The sequence below is a fragment of the Heptranchias perlo genome, chromosome 4, assembly GCF_035084215.1.
Source record: "Heptranchias perlo isolate sHepPer1 chromosome 4, sHepPer1.hap1, whole genome shotgun sequence".
NCBI lineage: Eukaryota > Metazoa > Chordata > Chondrichthyes > Hexanchiformes > Hexanchidae > Heptranchias > Heptranchias perlo.
In genome coordinates this window covers 129,825,438-129,848,344 of record NC_090328.1, presented here as the reverse complement: position 1 = coordinate 129,848,344, position 22,907 = coordinate 129,825,438, and the positions used below count along the sequence as shown (strand labels likewise).

The following is a 22,907-nucleotide window of genomic DNA, read 5'->3' as shown; positions in this document are numbered from 1 at the left end:
GGAGGAAGTTAGACATAGGGAGGAGCGAGGTCATGGAGGGTTTTGAAAACAAGGATGAGAATTTTAAAATCGAGACACAGCTGGACTGGAAGCCAATGTAGGTCAGCGAGTACAGGGGTGATGGGTGAACGGGACTTGGTGCAAGTTAGGCAGCAAAATTTTGGATGAGCTCAAGTTTACTGAGGGTGCAAGATGGGAGGCCAGCCAGGAGAGGATTGGACTGTCGAGTCTAGAGGTAACAAAAGGAATGGATGAGGGTTTCAGCAGCAGATGAGCTAAGGCAGGGGCGGAGACGGGTGATGTTACATAGGTGGAAGCTGGCGGTCTTGGTGATGCAGCGGATATAGAATAAAAAGCTCATTCGAGGGTCAAATCGGATGCTATGCTTGCGAACCGTCTGGTTCAACATCATACAGTGGCCAGGGATAGGGATAGAGTCGGTGGTTAAGGAACAGTTTGTGGCAGGGATCGAAGACAATGGCTTCAGTTTTCCCAATATTTAATTGGAGTAACTGTCTGCTTGCACAAGCAGGGGGACAAATCAGAGGCAGTGGAGGGGGTTGAGAGGGGTGGTGGTGAGGTAGAGCTGGGTGTCAGCAATGTACATGTGGATCATGACGTGTTTTCGGATGATGTCGCCGAGGGGCAGCATGTAGATGAGCAATAGGAGGGGCCAAGGATAGATCCTTGGGGGATTCGAGCGATAACGGTACAGGAGCAGGAAGAGAAGCTATTGCAGGTGATTCTCTGACTACGAGTGGCTAGATAGGAATGGAACCAAGCGAGGGCAGTCACACCCAGCTGGACGATCGTGTCAAAGGCTGCAGGCAGGTAGAGAAGGATGAGGAGGGATAGTTTATCACGGTCAGAGTCACATAGGATGCCATCTGTGACAATGATAAGGGCCGTTTCGATGCTGTGGCAGGGGTAGAAACCTGAGTGCAGGGGTTCAAACATGGAGTTGCGGGAGAAATGGGCATGGATTTGAGAGGCAACATGTTCGAGGACTTGAGGGGTTGGGGATGGCCGGGAGTTTGCAATGACGGAGGGATCAACTGTGGATCTTTTGGAGGGGGGGGGGGGGGGGAATGACGACAGCAGACTTGAACGGGAGGGGGACAGTACCTGAGAAGATGGAATAGTTAATACCAGCTAACATGGGGGCCAGGAAGGGAAATTGGGTGGTCAGCAGTTTGGTGGGAATAGGGCCGAGGGAGCAGGAGGTGGGTCTCAGACAAGATGAGCTCGGAGAGGGCATGAGGGGACATAGGAGAGAAACGAGAGAAAGATGCTAGAAGCTAACTTGATTGGGAGACAATAAGGAACAGCAGCAATGATCAGGTACTTCCTTCTCTAGATGGAGAGAGTAAATACAGGCAATGAGCTTTCAAATATTAGTCAGTGCAGCTCTAAACCAGCCTCCAGCAGACAAAAGTGCAGCCTGGGAATAATTCACATTCCAATTTTCCCTGCTAGTGAAAAACTAGTATATTAACAGGTGGGTGAATCCAAAACATTCTGGCCCCCTCCCCCAAAAATTGTCCTGTACCTTGTTTCTTCAATGCAATGTGCTCCTTGGCCAGACAGTACACAGATAATCTTTCTCTTCCCTAACCCTCTCGAAAGTGCTGACTCACAAATGGGGTATGATTCCATGGTTGCCAGGATTCCTCCATTGCTTTGTACCCAATGTGTAGCCTTGACAGTCAGTGAAAATCAGCAGGCTATTCAACTGTGGGGCACATCACAGACAAGCCAATTTGGTTGTTATGCAAACATCTACCACACAAGCACTTTCCAGCAAAAATCACGATGACAATTAGGAGCCTTCTGGCCAATTGTAGCATCCCAATTGAGATCTGCTAACTAAGAACAGATCAGGAATTATATCCGGGACCTCAGTGTGACACTTGGTGCTACACTGCGTAGTACCTTTATCCACTATAATATCGAAGATAAAAATTTATTACCAGTATATTGGACCAGATTTTTCTGTGCACGGCGAAAAAAACAGCACCGGCTGTTTGAGACTTGCACTTGCCCATAGACTTTATAGGGTTTTGCTCGGCAAGTTACTCACTAAGTTAGACAGCCATTCAGCAGGGACCCGTGGGCAAGCAGCTGTGTCTCCTTAACCAAACTGAAGAATCATTATTGAGCAGAGCAGAGACTGAACCAGGAAGTGTAAGTTAGAATGGTGAATTCAATGTCAAATCAGGTAGAGTGAGCAAAATAGAGTGAAAGAAAGATGGGATTAAGAGACAGATAAAAGAGAAAAAGAAAAAATGTATTTTTTTTAAAAAACATCCAACAATTAAAAGCTGAAGAAACGAGACTGCACACTTGTAAGTTATTTTTCAGGACCACAGGGGTTGTTTGGCAGTAATTAAGACTTATGACGCCTTTAAAAAAGGGTACTTTGATTGGAATGGACAAGCCCTAATTTTTTTTGGCAAGTTCAGTCTGTATCTATGAGGTAAGTACAGGAATCACGCCGTTCAATACATTTGAATGGTGGGTGAGTCAGGCAGCAAGGTGACATTTTTGTGCAGTTTTTGGAGGAGCAGAGCATCTCAGACAGCAACTTCCGGATTTCTGTATTTAACTGCGCATGTGCAGTTGCTCGAAGTTATGGTCCGATTTACACATAAATAACGGTGAACGCTGTTAGCCCCACCGTTATTTTTACAGCACAATCCGGCCCAATGTTTTCCAGTGGGCAGTTATTTTACACTTCAACATCCGTCCTACATTGGGCTACATTCCACCCATTCGGAGTCAACAAGTGGAAACTCTAGTCAGTAATTTTAAAGGACTGCAGTGCTCCAAGAATGAGTGCGGGAACCAGCTGGTGACTGCAATCATCCATGTAGAGCAGCTATTAACAGATTGCAAATTTTGGTTATCAAATACAGATAAGTTTGTTTAATGAATTGGCAAGGACTCTGCTGAGGCGGACGAATACAACGACTGAGTGCTGCCCAGAGTATACCTTTAATGTATGTTATGTGAATCAAAGTGGTGCTGTAACTTGAAACAGTTACAATTCCTATCCCACCCAGAATTTTCCCTCTAAGCAGTGAGTCAAATTTCAACTGACAAGAATATTTTACTTTCCCAGTTTAGTCAGTCTTAGATTATTTCCAGTCATTGGGGAGAAAAGCACAACTAAGTTTATTGTGACCACACATTCCATCTGAACTATGCAGACGGGAAACTGCCACTGAGTTTTATGGTGATTTTTTGTTAGACTACACATTATGGGTGAAAGTTCATAGCTATTAAAGCAAACAGTAAAGTTGCTGCTTATAGGTTATTCCAGTTAAAAATATTAGATTTAACAGCATTTACATCAACATGGTTATTTTAAAAGAGGTAGAGGGTGGGGTGTTGGGAGGTGGCAAGAGGCAGAGGGTGATGTGTTGGGTCTTTAACCATGTATTTCCAAGTTTGCAGTACCTCAAAAGTTAATCCATAGTACAGATTTATGCTGTTTGCTATATTCCTTCCCATATTCACACCCAAAACACTCAGTATATGCATAAACCTTTTTTATCCCATATAAAGAGTGCATTAATTTTTTTTTAAAGATAATCAATATAAACTACTGTATTTGCAAATACCAAACCACTCTTTAAATTTTACACAATGCTGACTTGTACCAGTGCACTAATCACTCAGGCCTTCCTTAGCTAGAAAAACTGGCAAGGTTTGTATTTGTGGCTAGTGGTACCGTCTCTTTACATTTGTGTTGCAACTACCGCTCTAAATAAAAAAAACTGGTCTGTATAGGACTTCCAGCCAGGCACTACCCAGTTTATACTACCTGGCTCCTGTCTGGTTGGAACTCTAATTATCCTACCCACTATCAAACAATTGAAATCACTCAGTTGTACAGTATTCTGTTTGATGTCTAAAAGTGCCATTTAGAAAAGTAGAAGAAAAAGATGCTAGATTCAACATCTGGTTTTACAGCATTGCAAATTAATAGCTTGGGTATCACATTCCTTTCTAAGTGAAATAACATCACTGGTGTTAAAGAGCTGCCCAAACTTGCTCCCTTGATTGTTCTGAGTTTAGCCAATGAATTGCTGAGCCATACAGATAAGCAAGATCCCAGGATTCATCCCTCGTCTGTCCTGAGTTAGCTGATCTCAGCTGGACCTCATAGGGAAAGGAAAATTCCACATAGAATCTCACTCCTCATGGTTGTGGAGCATGTATGTACTTGTTGGCTGATAGCAGGATTGGGTTCACCTTGGATGCCCCCCACTGTCAAATAACCTGCCGACACTCACTGGTCAGTGGTCACTGCAGGGCAGCTGATGCCCATGGAACTGTACATCACGAAGGAATCACTGCCTTCAAAAAAAAAAGGAAATGGAGAAAACGATAGGAGAAAAAAGTCAGTTCTCGGGTAAAATCTTATTTTGTTGGCATGAAACATAAATACTTTGTTTAAAGCTACATTATCTTTACATACCTTAAAGTACTGAAGTTCTGGGAAAAAACAAACTCCATCCAGTTAGCACACCAATGCAATGACAACTGTTTAAAACTAGGTTCTGAAAACACTATAAATTCTAGGTTATGGTGAACAATTCATTGTACGTATCCTAACAATATAAAGGGAGCACAATTTTAATTTCAGCACATAGATAAGCGCTAACTGTGGTAGCAAATTTCTTGATCCCACATAATTATGGTCCACATCCAAGTAAATTGGCCCAAAACAAATGCAATTAATTCATCCATACAGAAAACTAATATCTCCACAATGAGGCTAACTTTTTTTGCAGGAATTCACCTTGCAAAACATAGCATTCCATTATCTGGTGTGCAGACATGCAAGCAAGTCTTTTATCCATGGACAATCCTCCAGTTCAAACACAGACTGAAACAAACCATTTCAAATACTTTGGGCTAGACAAAAACAGATACAGCTTTGGGCCTTTTATAGCCTTGATTATTAAGTTGCATCCATTGGAAGATTCAGTTGTGTGCGCCAGATTCCAGATGCTAAATTTGCCCCATCTATAATGCAGGTTGAATTCAACAATGGAGAACTGCAAGTGTGAAATTCATGTATGTGTAGTTATGCAAAACCTCTTTGATCACTTAGTATAGCTGGAACCTTCCTTGATACAGTGGAAGGTCCATACAGGCTAGAGGTTTAAAAAGCAGTTAGAATGGTAACCGAGTGTAGTTTGAGATAAAGTATGAAAATCCCAGTGCAGAAGGATTGCACTCTCTTCAGTGGATAATGCAAGATTTTTATACTTTAGGATTGCTGGCATTAAAAAGCATTATCTCGCAGTATTGAAATACCTTAGGTGATGTGGCTGGTGAGGTACTACAATTGGCCATAGTATCCTTGGGTTAGGAAGGGAAAAAGACAATAGTTCTCATTGAATGTGCATAGTCTGGACATCAGATGAATACATGATCAAGCTGCGATGGCCAATAAAATGCAGCCTTGCCAGAGTCACCTACATCTGGAGAACAACATTTTTTTTAAAGTCTAGATGACTAGCCACTTGGGCAAAGCTGGAGAGAATTGCTGGAGTCTGTGGAACTGCATGAGTCATCTTTGAATGAGATGGATTGAAGGAATTGGAGGGGGACAAATCAATTCACATAAGTGCCTCAACAAAAGAAGAAAGTTTTTTTTGTTTACATCAAACACACACCATGGTTAAAATTGCTAACAGTAACAAAACCAAAATTTTAATTTTTCCCATCTATATTTGCACTCCCAAAATAAATGAGATGCCATTGCATTAAAAGGCAATTTTGTTTGGCAGCATAAATGACTGGAAAACACAGGATGATACCACAGTACATGATAATGGAAAATACTGTGAAACAATACACCTCCAGTACAGTGTAAATATTTTAACATTCCTACTGTTACACTCAATATTTAATACAGTAGTGTACTTTACAGGGACTGGAAAATGAAACGGATTGAGCAAGAGGCAATCAAATATTCCAGGGAACACAAGTTGCTCATGATTGTGAACTTTAACACAGATGTTTGGAATAAGCAAAGGTTATTTGCTCCACTGAACCCACAAAATTTTCACCATCGGGGATTCTTTTACTTCACCTTCTGAAGGATAGGATAGTCACAAATAAAACTTCCAAAGCTAAAGCATTGTGTCCTGAAGGCAGCTGTGCAAAACTCCAGGCTATCATTACTATTTACATATTGAACTCAGACTGGTTGGATTTCACAGATGACATTTCCATGATCTCAACAATTCATAGGGCACCTGATCATCTATTTACGGAACCTAGAGATTAGACTCATGTTATTTGCAGAATACACTAAATTTTGCTGGTGTTTTCTAAAACCTCTCTAGCATGGCACCCACTTGCTTTGCCAAATGGCCTTCGATTTTGAAAGGGGAACGTTATCAATATTCTAAGTTCTGAAGGAAAACATAGCATCTTCAACCAGGCATGTCTGCGAAGGATAGTATCCACAGTGTCATAGGGAGCAACAGCATTGCGATCTGAACTATGAAGCCTACATTAACTACTTTGTTCCTGGAAGTGTGCTTGTGTGAAGGTTGGGTACAGGTAGGAACAGGCTTGGCTGCAGTGCCGTCTGCAACTGAATAGCCTTCCCAATGCTCAAACACAAAGAATAGCCATGAATGAGGTATTGGAGGACTGCTGGCACCCATACTCTAATACAAATCCACACCTCCAAGAGACAGGAAGGCAAATGTTTTTTTTTGGGGGGGGGGGGGGGAAGGAGGAAGAGGAGAACACAAAAATCAAATTCAAAATCCAACTTTTTCAGACTCAACATTAAAAAAAAGCAAGTTCCAGCTAACTAGCAATCTACAAACAAAATCGTATTCATTATTGTTCTCTCTCTGCTGCTTTATCAAAAGTATATGAAAGCAATTAAACAAGTGATAATGTGTTGCATTACACCAGGTAACAACACTGAATACTTTACTGGCTTATCTATAGAGGACAAACACATATTTTGGAATAGTCATAACAAAAACATTGCAGTTCTAAGGAACCAATGTTATGCTACAGCCGAGGCAATGTAACTAGAGTAGATGTAGAATATTCCAGTTGTTAAGTGCAGTATGTAGCTTATGTATTAGTGTTCCTTTGCAAAATTCAACGCCAAAAGTTGTAAAATCTGAATACATAAAAGGAGTTTTCCTTTAAATAAAACAAAACCTATAAAATATTGTATTCATCACTCTTAGTATATTAACTAAATTGTAAACTGTAAATCTGCATTGTGTTTTGGAAGTGTAAGGAGTCTCACAACACCAGGTTATAGTCCAACAGCTTTATTTGAAATCACAAGCTTTCGGAGCTTTGCTCCTTCGTCAGGTGAAGTGAGGAGTTGCATAAAGGCACAGCATATATAGTCAGAGAACAATGCCTGGTGATTACAGATAATCTTTCTAACTGCCCTTTATCACACCTCGGCAGAGATAAAATCACGGCAATCAAAGGAGTCATTGGTGTTCAAACAGGTTAGTCAGGGAAACATTACATCCAAGAATACTGAGGTGGGGTCACCAGGGGTCAAATGTAGCAGATGCTGGGGTTTGTATTGAAAACAGATCTAACTTTTTTTTGCTGGAAATCGCAGCAGGTCCGGCCGCATCTGTGTATGGAGAACAAGCCAACTACGACTTGAGTCTGGATGACTCTACGTCAGGTGGGGTTACATGTAGCGTGACATGAACCTAAGATCCCGTCCTCATGGGTGCGGAACTTGGCTATCAATTTCTGCTCGACGATTTTGCGTTGTCGTGTGTCTCGAAGGCTGCCTTGGAGAACGCGTACCCGAAGATCGGAGGCTGAGTGGTTTCTCCGCTCCGGGGAAGTACTGGACGACGAAGGGTACTCCTCAGAATCGGTTTCGTTCTTGGACACACGAATCTCCATCAAAGACGGGCACCTCACTACCGCAAGCCCAAGGACAACCTCATGATGCTCCACTTCTCCAGCTTCCACCCTGACCACGTCAAAGAGGCCATCCCCTATGGACAGGCCCTGCGAATACACAGGATCTGCTCAGACGAGGAGGAACACGATGGACACCTACAGACGCTGAAAGACGCCCTCGTAAGAACGGGATATGACGCTCGACTCGTCGATCGACAGTTCCGACGGGCCACAGCGAAAAATCGCATAGACCTCCTCAGAAGACAAACACGGGACGCAATCAACAGAGTACCCTTCGTCGTCCAGTACTTCCCCGGAGCGGAGAAACTACGCCATGTTCTTCGCAGCCTTCAACATGTCATCGATGACGACGAACACCTCGCTAAGGCCATCCCCACGCCTCCACTACTCGCCTTCAAACAGCCACCTAACCTCAAACAGACCATCGTTCGCAGCAAATTACCCAGCATCAGAACAGCGTCCACGACACCACACAACCCTGCCACGGCAACCTCTGCAAGACATGCCAGATCGTCGACACAGATACCACCATCACACGAGAGGACACCACCCACCAGGTACATGGTTCATACTCCTGTGACTCAGCCAACGGTGTCTACCTCATACGTTGCAGGAAAGGATGCCCCGGAGCATGGAACATTAGCGAGGCCATGCAGACACTGCGACAACGGATATACGGACACCGCGCAACAATCGCTAGACAGGAGGGTTCCCTCCCAGTCGGGCAACACTTCAGCAGTCAAGGACATTCAGCCACCGATCTTCGGGTAAGCGCTCTCCAAGGCGGCCTTCGAGACACACGACAACGCAAAATCATCGAGCAGAAGTTGATAGCCAAGTTCCGCACCCATGAGGATGGCCTCAACCGGGATCTTGGGTTCATGTCACGCTACATGTAACCCCACCTGACGTAGAGTCATCTAGACTCAAGTCGTAGTTGGCTTGTTCTCCATACACAGATGCGGCCGGACCTGATGCGATTTCCAGCAAAAAAAAGTTATCTGTTTTTAATACAAACCCCAGCATCTGCTACATTTGACCCCTGGTGACCCCACCTCAGTATTCTTGGATGTAATGTTTCCCTGACTAACCTGTTTGAACACCAATGACTCCTTTGACTGCCGTGATTTTATCTCTCTGCCGAGGTGTGATAAAGGGCAGTTAGAAAGATTATCTGTAATCACCAGGCATTGTTCTCTGACTATATATGCTGTGCCTTTATGCAACTCCTCACTTCACCTGACGAAGGAGCAAAGCTCCGAAAGCTTGTGATTTCAAATAAAGCTGTTGAGGGACTATAACCTGGTGTTGTGCGACTCCTTGCATTTGTCCACCCCAGTCCATCACCGGCATCTCCACATCATGTTTTGGAAGTGACAGTAAAGTCAGCTGCAATCATCAAAAAAGTAGTCTGTGTTTGAAATTTTAGTCTGTTTTGGCTGAATATTTAACAGCAAACACTGCAATAGAGAAATGCCTCCCAAAATGAGACTCCGTTAAGTCGATCAATATTCTCTTCAGAATGCTGACTGGTTTATGAACACAAACTGATGTGTTTGTGCACTGCAACTGCCAAAAAAGTGTCAAAACATAAAACTTCCCTTGAAGTCCTTTAAAAATGTTGCAAAAGTGGAACAAAGCAATACTAACTTTATCTCATGGGCAAGGAAGATCTTACAGCTCAGGAGTTGCAGGGTCGCAAAAAAATTATGAACTCTTCAGTTTACCAAGCAGCAAGCTCCCAATTTTGGTTGGGCTGCAAGAAAAAAAGCACCAAATGGAAGAGTAACATTTTCCTCACAAGGGAGAAAAATCAGCTGGGAATCACCTAATGACACTCTTACGGGTCTTTACATGGACTGGCTGGTCTTTTGACTCAAATCATTTATTTAAAAAAAGAGTTGAAATGAGTTTAGACAGAAATTGCAAAGAAAAGCCAAGACAGTTTACAAAGGAAGACTTTGTCTCACTGCAAATTAAAATTGAGATTTTAATGATTGGTTTCAAAGTTAAGGTCATTGGAAGCCTGCAGCCTGAGACTAAATACAACACACTGGTGCAACATCATTTTGATATGTCTAGCAATCAAAAAATGTTTATTTTTTTACCAGCTGATTATACGAAGTTAGAAATACTGTCAAGTGTTTGAGCTATGCATATGGCCCAGGAGATGAACTTGGGAGATAAAATTCACATGACAACACAAATGGAAATTTGCTTTTCAGAATGCAGGACTTGACAAATAATAATGAGATATGTGCCAAATTTACTTATTGCTCAAAATGCCAATAATTAGAAGTGCATATTGGTGTTTTCATGATGGAATTACTATAACAATCGTATGAACTTTTGGACACTTGCAGAATCTTTGTTATTTAACTGATGTTATTAATTCAAGATGGACTCTTTCCAAAGAGAAAAGCAGACCATGATAACTGTAGAAATTACTCATTTAATGCAGCATTTAGAAAATACAACTTTAATGGAACATGCTCAGCATTTAAATCTTTATACAAAGCAAGAACACACACCACTAAATAAGGTGCCCCCTCAAGGGATGACTGAGGTTAGATAAAAAGCATTATCTTTCTGTAATAACACATAGAAATTTGATTCCTACCCATGACAGAATATGCATGTTAGAACAGTGCATGCCAGAGCAAGACAAACAAGGCATTTTCAATTAGTCTTGAGCACATAATCTAACATTCCAGTGGAGTAGTGATGGAATATTGCTGTGTCAGAAGTGCCATCCTTTGTTGAACAAAGCCCTATTCAAAGAACTAAGAGCAGGGTGTTCCCTGTCTCCTAGTCAGCACTCCTTCCTCAACCTATACTACTAAAAAGTCATCTATTTTACTGCTGTCTAGGGGGTCTTGTGTGTAAAATAGTTGCCACACATTTGCCTACATAACAGTCACTTTACATATAATGAGTTGCTTTAGAAGTGAAGCACATTGAGAAGTTTTAAAGCTTTTGGATGCTATATAAATGGAAACCTTTGGCTCCTTGCTCCCATTAGAAGACCCTCATCCTGTGATAATCGCAATTCAATTAGACTGGTTAAATTCATACATCCAACATACATTAATTTCCCATCGCGTTGTAAACTTGAAGGCATCAATACATATAATAAAATAACTAGGGTTTTTGATTTTTTTGGTTTGAAAATGTGGTGTTTTTGCAATTTTTGCAGTCACTAGAAATTTTTTTTTAAAAAAGGTGAACAGTTAGATAGCAACTGCAATAACAAGTGCTTATATAACACATTTAATGTAACAGAGCATCCCAAGGCTCTTTACAAAAGACTCCATGCTTACAGATAATGTTACTCAGGGGCAGCATGAATTTTATATCTTACCGCAACTGCAATCATGCTGCTGTCTGGCTTCCATTCAGTCTTTTCATACCATCCAAATTGTGAAGCCGCCTTTGCAGATTCCTTGTAGCTTACAATTAAAACACTGGGCTGGTGGAAGGAAAAAAAAGGTTAAAATGGTATTAAAGTGTTGCAATAGACTAAGTTATTTTAAATATCTACTGATTCAGGTGTCCATGTGCTTTTTCCCCTCCCTATTGTTTGCTTAGAATTTTTGGTTATATTTTCCTGCCATGTGATCTGCATGTAGCAGCTAAGCAGTATCTGCCTAAAACAGCAGCAATGGAGTGAATATGCAATTCTAATGGCACTCACTGGTCCATCCCACCTGTCATAATCTTACCATCATCACTATATTAAAACATGCCCAGTGTCAATTTTGAATCTTATGACAATCATGTCCAGCATAAAATACCATTTCACTACATGCTGTAGATCAAGGTCCAGCAGCACACTTCTGTCTGAACTAGCATGCAAAATACCAATTAATGTTCAAGCAGGGCCCTCCTTAACTAAGGAAAAGTGATCCTTGTGTATTCTTGTTTGAAAATTAGACTGCAGAAAGCACTCTAAATTGCTTGACCTTCCCACTGGACACAGCCATTTTGGCAAGGATGCACACACTGTTTCTGCAACTGCAAGAAATCTGCAACAATCTTGCAGGCAGTGGATGCTGCCATTTCCTGTTCACAACGGTCTCATTTTTAGACATATGCATTACATAAAAGTTAGTTTCTTTCCCACAGAGAATTGGAAGGAAAATAGGAACTTCAGTGCTAAAGCCCTAGACTCAAGACTGGAATTTGAAATCCAATCTTTGAAAGTCTCACTGCGACATGCCATGTAAAGAATTTGTGTTGTTTTATGCCCTCTCAGTATCACTTAAGTATCCCCATCACTTAGTTGACAAGGGAGCAACACTGATGGCAGCTTCACTGAAAACTCAAAAGATTGAATCTTTCTGCACTCGTAGTGATGAATGTTTGTGGATAAAAGGGAGGTGTAACAATGGTTGTTCAGTTTTTATACTGCAACAACACTTTGGTATGAAACAGATCCTTGTTTTGAATCTGCATTATTCAATAAGGAATTAAAAATGAATAGTACAGACATTGCTCCAGTAACTATGCTAAAAGGGGTAGGTTTTAAGGAGGGTGGTAAAGGAGAAGAGGGGAGGAGGAGGAGGAGAGGCAGAAGTTTAGGGAGGGAATTTAAATCAAAAGCAGAAAGTACTGGTAGATTCAGAGTAAACTCAACCACACATGCAGAAATTTCACATCATAGAAAGGAGGAGCAGCACGGAAGGAGGCCATTCAGCCCGGTCGAGTCTGTGCTGGCTCGCTATTGAGCGATCCAGCTGGTCCCACTCCCCCGCTCCATCCCCGTAGCCCTGAAAATTTTTCCCTTCAAGTACTTATCCAATTCCCTTTTGAAAGCCACGACTGAATCTGCCTCCATCACCCCTTCATGCAGTGCATTCCAGATCACAACCACTCACTGTGTAAAAAAGTTTTTCTTCATGTCACCTTTGGTTCTTTTGCCAATCACCTTATATCTATATCCTCTGAATCTTGACCCTTCAGCCAATGGAACAGTTTCTCTCTATCTACTCTGTCCAGACCCTCATGATTTTGAATACCTCAATCAAATCTCCTCAACTGTCACTGCTCCAAGGAGAACAACCCCAGCTTCTCCAGTCCGTGCACATACCTGAAGTCCCTCATCCCTGGAATCAGTCTAGTAAATCAGTAAATCTCTTCTGCACCCTCTCTAAGGACTTCACATCCTTCCTAGAGAGTGCGGTGCCCATAACTGGACACAATACCCCAGTTGTGGCCAAAACAGAGTTTTATAAAGGCTCATCATAGCCTCCTTGCTTTTGTACTCTATACCTCTATTTATAAAATCCAGGATCCCATATGCTTTCTTAACCGCTTTCTCAACCCGCCCAGCCACCTTCAACGATTTGTGCACATAAACCCCCAGATCTCTGTTCCTGCACCCCTTTTAGAATTGTACCCTTTAGTTCATAATGCCTCTCCTTGTTCTTCCTACCGAAATGCATTACTTCACAATTTTCTGCGTTGAATTTCATCTGCCACGTGTCCGCCCATTCCACCAGCCTGTCTATGTCCTCTTGAAGTCTATCACTATCCTCCTCACTGTTTACTACACTTCCAAGTTTTGTGTCATCTGCAAATTTGGAAATTGTGCCCTATACACCCAAGTCCAAGTCATTAATATATAATTTTAAAAAAGCAATGGTCCTAGTACCAACCCCTGGAGCACACAACTGTATACCTCCCTCCAGTCTGAAAAACAACCATTCACCTCTACTCCCTGTTTCCTGTCACTTAGCCAATTTCATATCCATGCTGCCACTGCCCCCTTTATTCCATGGGCTTCAACTTTGATGACAAGCCTATCATGCAGCACTTTATCAAACGCCTTTTGGAAGTCTACATCAACTGCATTGCCCTCATCAACCCTCTGTTACCTCATCAAAAAACTTAATCAAGTTGGTTAAACACCATTTGCCTTTAACAAATCCGTACTGGCTTTCCTTTATTAACCCACACTTGTCCAAGTGACTGTTAATTCTGTCCCGGATTATCGTTTCTAAAAGTTCCCACTACCAAGGTTAAACTGACTGGCCTGTAGTTGCTGGGTTTATCCTTACACCCTTTTTTGATCAAGGGTGTAACATTTGTAATTCTCCAATCCTCTGGCACCACCCTGTATCTAAGAATGATTGGAAGATTATGGCCAGTACCTCCACAATTTCGACCCTTGCTTCCTTCAGCAACCTAGGATGCATTTCATCCAGACCAGATGACTTATCCATTTTAAGTACAGCTAGCCTTTCTAGTACCTCCTTTTTATCAGTTTTTAGCTCATCCAGTATCTCAACTACCTCTTCACTTACTGTGATTTTGGCAGCATCTTCTTTCTTGGTAAAGACAGATGCAAAGTACTCATTTAGTACCTTAGCCATGCCTTCTGCTTCCATGTGCAGATCTCCTTTTTGGTCCCTAATCGGTCCCACCCCTCCTCTTACTACCCATTTACATGTATTCCCTTTTGTTAGCCGCCAGTCTATTCTCATACTCTCTCTTTGTCCCTCATTTCTTTTTTCACCTCCCCTCTGAACTTTCTATATTCAGCCTGGTTCTCATTTGTATCATCATCCTGACATATGTCGTATGCCCCTTTTTTCTGCTTCATCTTACACTCCACCTCTTGTCATCCAGGGAGCTCTGGTTTTAGTTGCCTGACCTTTCTCCCTCGTGGGAATGTATCCAGACTGTACCCGAACCATCTCCTCCTTAAAGGCTGCCACCCACTGTTCAATTACAGTTTTACCTGTCGATCTTGGATTCCAATTTACCCAGGCCAGATCCGTTCTCATCCCATTGAAATTGGCCCTCCTTCAATTGAGCATTTTTACTTTAGAGTGGTCCTAATCCTTTTCCATAGCTAATCTAAACATGATACTATGATCGCTGCTCCCTAAATGTTTCCCCCCCACTGACATTTACTCCACTTGGCACACCTCATTTCCCAGAACCAGATCCAGCAATGCCTCCTTCCTCGTTGGGCCGGAAACGTACTGGTCAAGAGAGTTCTCTTGAGCACACTTCAAATATTCCTCCCCCTCTTTGCCCCATACACTATTACTATCCCAGTCTAGATTAGGATAGTTGAAGTCCCCCACTATCACTTCTCTATGGTTCTTGTACATCTCTGTAATTTCCCTCCAAATGTGCTCCTCTATATCCTTCCCACTAGTTGGTGGCCTATAGACTACCCCCAGTTGTGTAATGGCACCTCTATTGTTTCTTAACTCTAAACAAATAGATTCTGTCCTTGACCCCTCCAGGACATCCTCTCTCTCCAGCACTGCAATATTCTCCTTAATTAATACTGCCACCCCCCCCCTCCTTTCCATCTTTCCTGAATACCTTGTATCCAGGAATATTTAGTACCCAAGCTTGTCCTTTTTTGAGCCAGGTTTACATTATTGCCACATCATATTGCCATGTGGCTAATTGTGCCTGCAGCTCACCAACCTTGTTTACTACGCTTCGTGCATTTACATACATGCACTGTAAACCAGTCTTAGTCTGATCCCATCTAATACCATACTATTTCTTACTCTAGTGCTAGCACATCAGTTTTGATTCAGTGGTAGCACTCTCACCTCAGAGTCAGAAGGTTGTGGGTTCAAGACATTAAACTATCTGCCCCCTCAGGTGGACGTAAAAGGTCCCATGACACTATTCGAAGAAGAGCAGGGGAGTTCTTCCAGTGTCCTGGCCAACATTTTATCCCTCAACAAACACCTGAAACAGATGATCTGGTTATTTATTTTATTGCTGTTTATGGGAGTTTGATGTGTGCAAATTGGCTGCTACATTTCCTACATTACAACAGTGATTACACTTCATAAGTACTTCTTTGGCTGTAAAGTGCTTTGGGACATCATGAAATCGTGAAAGGGACTATATAAATGCAAATCTTTCTTTTCTTTTTATGAAAATAACTGATGTGTATCAAACCTCATGAACCTTTAGGTGGCTGGCACAAGGTGTCTTGATGTACTTAATAAAGAAAGGCTTGCATTTCCAGAGCACCATTGACGTCTTCAGGGCATCACGAAGTGCTTAAAACCCAATGAAAATTATTTTATTGAGCAATAATAGGCAATAGGAATTCTCAAAAATACAGACAGCAGTAAATGTAGGTGCCAATGATGGATTAAGTCCCATTTCAAAACAAAGTGAATTTTAAAGAGGATTAAGTTATGAGGGAAAAACTCAGTCTGGAAAGGAGTCAACAGAAATTCGATTCTCTCTAAGGTAGTAAAATGGCATAGATCCATGATTCTATGAAATGGTCAATCTGGAATGCCACTTCAAGATAAATAGTGGGTCACAGGAGTGCAGGTTTAAACTTGTGAAAGGTAAGTTCATATAAAGACTGATTCAACACGTGGAAGAGACTTCCAGGTACAATGTGGAGACACAATTTGAGACACAGTTGCATACTGTGATGGGGGCAAGGGGACAGAATTGTAAGCTCTCCTACCTGGATAAACTATGATGGAGCAAATAGTCTTGCATCTATATTTATCTTGTGATCTAGTCAGGAAACTAATCTGAGCCTTCTAATCACAGTAGCTCTATTCGGGCTCATTAGCAAATCATTAGCAAGAAAAACATCCAACGGGCCAAGTGGTACTGCTCTCAAGCCAACTAAGTCGATAAAATGAATATTCTTAGTTTCTGCCAACGTCTACCCTCTCTCATCACAGGGAGGAAAATGAAGACCTGTACTGGGGAAGATTAGAATAAATACAAAATAAGCATAGAAAATGCCACCACCCACTCATACCCTGTATGGAGAATTCCCTATCAATATCCAGGCACTACCTATCTTAATTAGTGGCATCCCACACTCCTGCCAGCACTGAGAAAGCATTTCTGGAGATGGGAATTCCCTGACTTTTGACTGATGTCCAAAAATCCTACCCCTAGAACACTTCATTGGTCACATCACAGTTAAGGAGGAAATGCCACTGCAGTTGAGTCGGTGCATTTTACGAAAACTGCTAGAATGCAAATGCTTTTTTTGGTGTAATAATTTACTAGGATCTACATCTAAGAATGTGAATATTGAGCTTTTCAGAAATAAAAGGGAAAACCTCAGAATGTGAATCTCTTCAAAAGTACCTCACAATAAATCGCTCAGCTTTCAGGTGGCGATTTAATGATCAACAACAAATAGCAACACTAAGTATTTTTGGCATGGCTCAGACAGAATAATGTCGTCACTAGACATCTTTACTGTGTTGGTTCCAAAAAAAACTCAATATGCTTTAATGTGGCAAGACACTCCATTTAACATCAAAGTCAAATTCACAGCACTCCCACCATTATTTCCACCAGTGACAGATCTGCAGCCCCCAGTACTTCACCCTACTATTACATAGTTCACAATGATGTGGAGATGCCGGTGATGGACTGGGGTGGACAAATGTAAGGAATCTTACAACACCAGGTTATAGTCCAACAATTTTATTTTAAAATCACAAGCTTTTGGAGATTATCCCCTTCGTCAGGTGAGTGAATGAATAAGAGGTTCTCAAATCGCATATCTTATATTAGGCTGGGACACCATCACACCAATCAAAAGGTGTCGGTGTTCAGACAGGTCCTAGTATGCTGAATACACATCGTGTCAAATTACACAGAGAGAGGGAAAGAGACCCAAAAGGCAGAGAGAGAGAGAGAGAGAGAGAATATTAAAAACAGATAACTTTTTTTCCTCTTGCTGGTGGGGTTACGCGTAGCGTGACATGAACCCAAGATCCCTGTTGAGGCCGTCCTCATGAGTGCGGAACTTGGCTATCAATTTCTGCTCGACGATTTTGCGCTGTCGTGCGTCTCGAAGCCCGCCTTGGAGAACGCTTACCCGAAGATCGGTGACTGAATGTCCTTGACTGCTAAAGTGTTCCCCGACTGGGAGGGAATCCTCCTGTCTGGCGATTGTTGCGCGGTGTCCGTTCATCCGTTGTCGCAGTGTCTGCATGGTCTCGCCAATGTACCAACCACGTCAAAGAGGCCATCCCCGATGGACAGGCCCTATGAATACACAGGATCTGCTCAGACGAGGAGGAACGCGATGGACACCGACAGACGCTGAAAGACGCCCTCGTAAGAACGGGATATGACGCTCGACTTGTCGATCGACAGTTCCGACGGGCCACAGCGAAGAATCGCATAGACCTCCTCAGAAGACACAAACGGGCCGCAACCAACAGAGTACCCTTCGTCGTCCAGTACTTCCCCGGAGCGGAGAAACTACGCCATGCTCTCCGCAGCTTTCAACGTCATCAATGATGACGAACACCTCGCTATGGCCATCCCCACGCCTCTACTACTCGCCTTCAAACAGCCACCCAACCTCAAACGGACCATCGTTCACAGCAAATTACCCAGCTTTCAGGAGAACAGCGTCCACGACACCACGCAACCCTGCCACGGCAACCTCTGCAAGACATGCCAGATCATCGACACGGATACCACCCTCACACGAGAGGACACCACCCACCAGGTACATGGTTCATACTCCTGTGACTCGGCCAACGTTGTCTACCTCATACGTTGCAGGAAAGGATGCCCCAGAGCATGGTACATTGGCGAGACCATGCAGACACTGCGACAACGGATGAACGGACACCGCGCAACAATCGTCAGACAGGAGGGTTCCCTCCCAGTCGGGGAACACTTTAGCAGTCAAGGACATTCAGCCACCGATCTTCGGGTAAGTGTTCTCCAAGGCGGCCTTCGAGACGCACGACAACGCAAAATCGTCGAGCAGAAATTGATAGCCAAGTTCCTCACCCTCACCCTCACCCTGCATACTGGGACCTACTGTTGTCCGTGGCTAACCTGTCTGAACACCAACGACACCTTTTGATTGGTGTGATGGTGTCCCAGCCTAATATAAGATATGCGATTTGAGAACCTCATTCATTCATTCACCTGACGAAGGGGATAATCTCCAAAAGCTTGTGATTTTAAAATAAAATTGTTGGACTATAACCTGGTGTTGTAAGATTCCTTACAATAGTCTTGACACAACCCAAGCTTGGAAGAACAAAAGACAAAAAAATCATCGATAATTGTACTGCTGGTTGTTTTTCACAGTACAAATGAAAATTTCACACCTCCACCATTATGGCTTAATAAAATTCTCTCAAGACCACGTTTGCTTTTAAAGTTCTGACATGATATTTCCTTATATTACAACAGTGACGACACTTCAAAAGTACTTTGTTTATATAGCGAAGTGCTTCAAAGGAATTGCAAGCACAATCGTTATCCATTTAATACAGATTTACATTAACTCTGCAAGCATTCACAACATTCTGGTAAATATTTGTCAATGTGAAGGATGCCAGTACTTAGCAACAGATTTTTTTTACATCCGGTAATTATATCAAGCACAGGCAAGACGCACAATACAGCTGTAGTATGCCAACAAGGTGTTTAACCCTAAACTCTGAGCAACATTTATTTCCCACACCCCTGTCTATGTAAGCATTCTATCCGAGTTTAGCAATTTAGTGCCAAATGAAGGCCAGTTCGTACTCAGGTCTCAGCAGAAACCTGGTTGAAACTGCCCAGATATATTTTCCATAGGGCTTTTACTGTTGTCAGGAGACATTAATCTTACTATTCTTGGTTGGATCAATTATTTTGTGGTATTAAATTGCAAGATAATGTTCCCTTTATTTACTATAGGTCCACACTAAAAACAGAAAAACAAAAAGTACAGGTATATTGATTGATCGTTTGAATTTTAATTCAAGTACTTCACAAATAATTGCAATTGTAGCCCCCATTACTTTGTTACAGAATATGCCGAGAGCATGGTTCCAAAATAGTCTGAGGTTATGCAACTGATCCAATTTGACAGACTGAGCTTAGAAAAGGGAAGCTATGGCTTTAATATAATTTACAATAAGGTTTATAAACACACAGGTCTTTTAGTTTTGAAACCAGGAAAGTAAGCAAATTGTTTCCTTTTGCATAACCAGAATCTATAAAGCACGAAGAGAAAGAGTGGTTTTCTACTGTTGCATGGATTCAGAGTTAAGCACAGTAACACAACAAACATTGTTTTTACTCAATTTCCACTATTCATAAATGTCAATGACAGCACTCAGTGCAATTTAATGAGCTTTCTCTGCCACTGCAAAAAAGCTACCAGGCAATGCCTGAATACTGATTCGTGAGTCTCTTATTATTCACTTTTTTTGCCAATATAAACCCATCTTTTAAGGTTTAAACGAATATTACCAGGGTAACAGATAATCTTGCTTTTATTTGTACAGTTAACATTTCTGTTTCAAGTGCCATTCTGTAAATGAAAACCAAAAACAGATACAACACCCTCAATATTTTAAAGTTTTAGAGCAAACATAGGGGTTCAAACAAAAATGTAGCCTTTCAGAGCTTTGCACTGAAGATTTAGGGGTGACAAACAATGGAGTGTGTATTCACCAACGTGACACACAGACTGACCAAGTGATTAAACGGTAACATTTCAGAAAATTGGTCAACTAATTTCTTCACCATAATAACATCTCCATTTATCATCAGTTTAATCTTTGTCACTTTCAGTGGCCTGAGAATCTATCACATTCCTCAGCTACTACATCCTTGCCTCCTTTTTCTATGGCAGCCCGACCTTTCCAAGAGCAAGCAACTAAACCACAAGATTTGTGGTATCCAAAAGATCAATAATGAATTATCTCAAATGTGTAATCTCAACCCTACCCACTGGATTCAAATATAATGCCAGCAGCACACACTGACCACAATCATTAGCTGCAGCATTATTGTATTAAGTCCTCAACAGACTGGCAGATATGCACCCCCCCCAACCCAGGTTAATAAAAACAATAACCTTGAAGGTAAAATGATGATATAAAAATTGAACTGCTCATTTCCCACCACTGTGCTTACATTTCTGATCCATGTGGCAGACACTACATGCCATGTACAAAACAAAATAGTCAACTATCAGCAGTAATCAGTGTAGCTGGTCAGTTGACAGCAGCTTAACATACAAAAGAAGCTGATTGGACATCCACAGTCCAGACTATTCTATATTACTACACTGCTAGGTTAACCTTTACAGAACTCCCAACAGTGGAAAACATTTTCTTATTTCAGCATGGGCAAACACAGAGCAGGTGAAATTTAATGCAGAGTAGTGTGAAGTGATGCATTTTAGAAGGAAAAATGAGATGCAATAAAATGGTACAATTTTAAAGGGGGGTGCAGGAACCAAGAGACCTGGGGGTTCTCATATACAAATCTTTGTAGGTGGCAGGACAAGTTGATAAGGCTGTTAAAAAAAGTATGTGGGATCCTTGGTTTTATAAATAGAAGCAGAGTACAAAAGCAACGAAGTTAGGTAAACCTTTATAAATCACTGGTTAAGCCCCTGCTAGAGAAGTGGGGCCAATTCTGGGCAACATACCTTAGGAAGGCTGTCAAGGCCATGGAAAGAGTGAAAATGAGATTTACCAGAATGGTACCAGGGATGAGGGATTTGAGTTATGTGGAGAATCTAGAGTTGCTGGGATTGTTCTCCTCAGAGCAAAGAAGGTTAAGGAGATTTAATAGAGGTCTTCAAATAGGGGCTTTGATAGGGAGAAACTGATCACACTGGCAGGAGGGATACAGATTTAAGACAATAGGCAAAAAAGCCAGGGGGGAGATGTGGAGAATTTTTTTTTTAAAAACCAGCAATTTATGATCTGGAATGCAATGCCTGAAAGGGTGGTAGAAGCAGATTCAATAGTAATTTTCAAAAGGGAATTGGATATATACTTGAGAAAGAAAAAAACTACAGGGCTATGGGGAAAGAGCAGGGGAGTAGAACTAATTGGATAGCTCTTTCAAAGAGCGAGCAAAGGGACAGTGAGCCGAATGGACCCGTCTGTGCTGTATGATTGTGAGATAAGATTTTATCCCCATCATGGTATAAACCTTCTGGTGAGCCAAACTCAAGCACTGGAAATCAAATTATCCTCTTCCCCAATCTAACAACTGAAAGACATTGTATGGTGGTGAATGTAGTTAAGGAAGTGTGGGAACCAGGTTATTACCACATAAAAACATTTTGTTTTAGATAGGTTTATTATTTCTCAGGTTCAAGGTTAGAGTGTAACATTGCTAATCAGAGTATTGAAATAACAGTGAAGCTATATGGAGCAATAGCAAGTAGGCATTTAAAGGTAAGTAGTCTCTTAAATGAGCTGGTTGCGTCAAGCCTTTTCAGTGGCCTTCCAAATATTATTCATGTTCTAATAAGTTTGGTTTTGTCAACAGGAAATGAAAATTCAGTGTTCAGCAGTTACAATGTACTACACAACAAATGTACTTTGTGCACTAATTTCTTCATGGTTGGGGGGGGGGGGGGGGGAATAGAGTGCAAGGTCAAATTTCTATTTCTGTACTTGGTTTCAAATTACACCAATGTAGAAAGTTCAAAGTGACCAAGTATCTCACACTGCTGATTCATACAAGGTAAAGTCGCCCATTGACTCCAAAGCAATGCGTCATAAGTATCAAAAGTTTCACACCAGCAATTCAACATTCTGAATTCCTGATCTGTCAGGCCGAAAGCATGCACTTCCTTTTTATATCTCTATCTCTCTTGCGCTTTCGCGCTCTGAGACCTAGTTGCTAGCTCAGCAGTGATATAACCAGCAGAATATCACATATCTGCATTATCAGCTGAGGCATGTTGCAGTATTTTTTTTGGCAGGGGACAGAAAAAGAGAGGAAGACAAAACAAAAGCAGGGCAAAATATAAGCCCTGTACAACTTTACTAAAGCAATGGATCAATCCCAAAATCATCTATATTGCAAAAGAGGTGTAAGGGGGGAAATTGGTCTTCTGTAAAAGCGTGAACTGGGCAATAGCGAATCAGCAGCTCAATTTACACCACGCCCAGTGTAACGGGCTGCAGATTCGCTATCGCCAATTTTGC

The 22,907-nt window shown here is 41.9% G+C and overlaps 1 protein-coding gene across 1 annotated transcript in view; it reads right to left on the bottom strand.

The window, feature by feature from the left end:
• ric1 (RIC1 homolog, RAB6A GEF complex partner 1) overlaps positions 1–22,907 on the bottom strand; it is a 149,489-nt gene that overhangs the window by 104,924 nt on the left and 21,658 nt on the right. Inside the window, exon 2 of the mRNA XM_067983633.1 lies at positions 11,315–11,422. Within this exon, the coding sequence (XP_067839734.1) occupies positions 11,315–11,422 (108 nt within the window). The remainder of the gene's footprint in view (positions 1–11,314; positions 11,423–22,907) is intronic.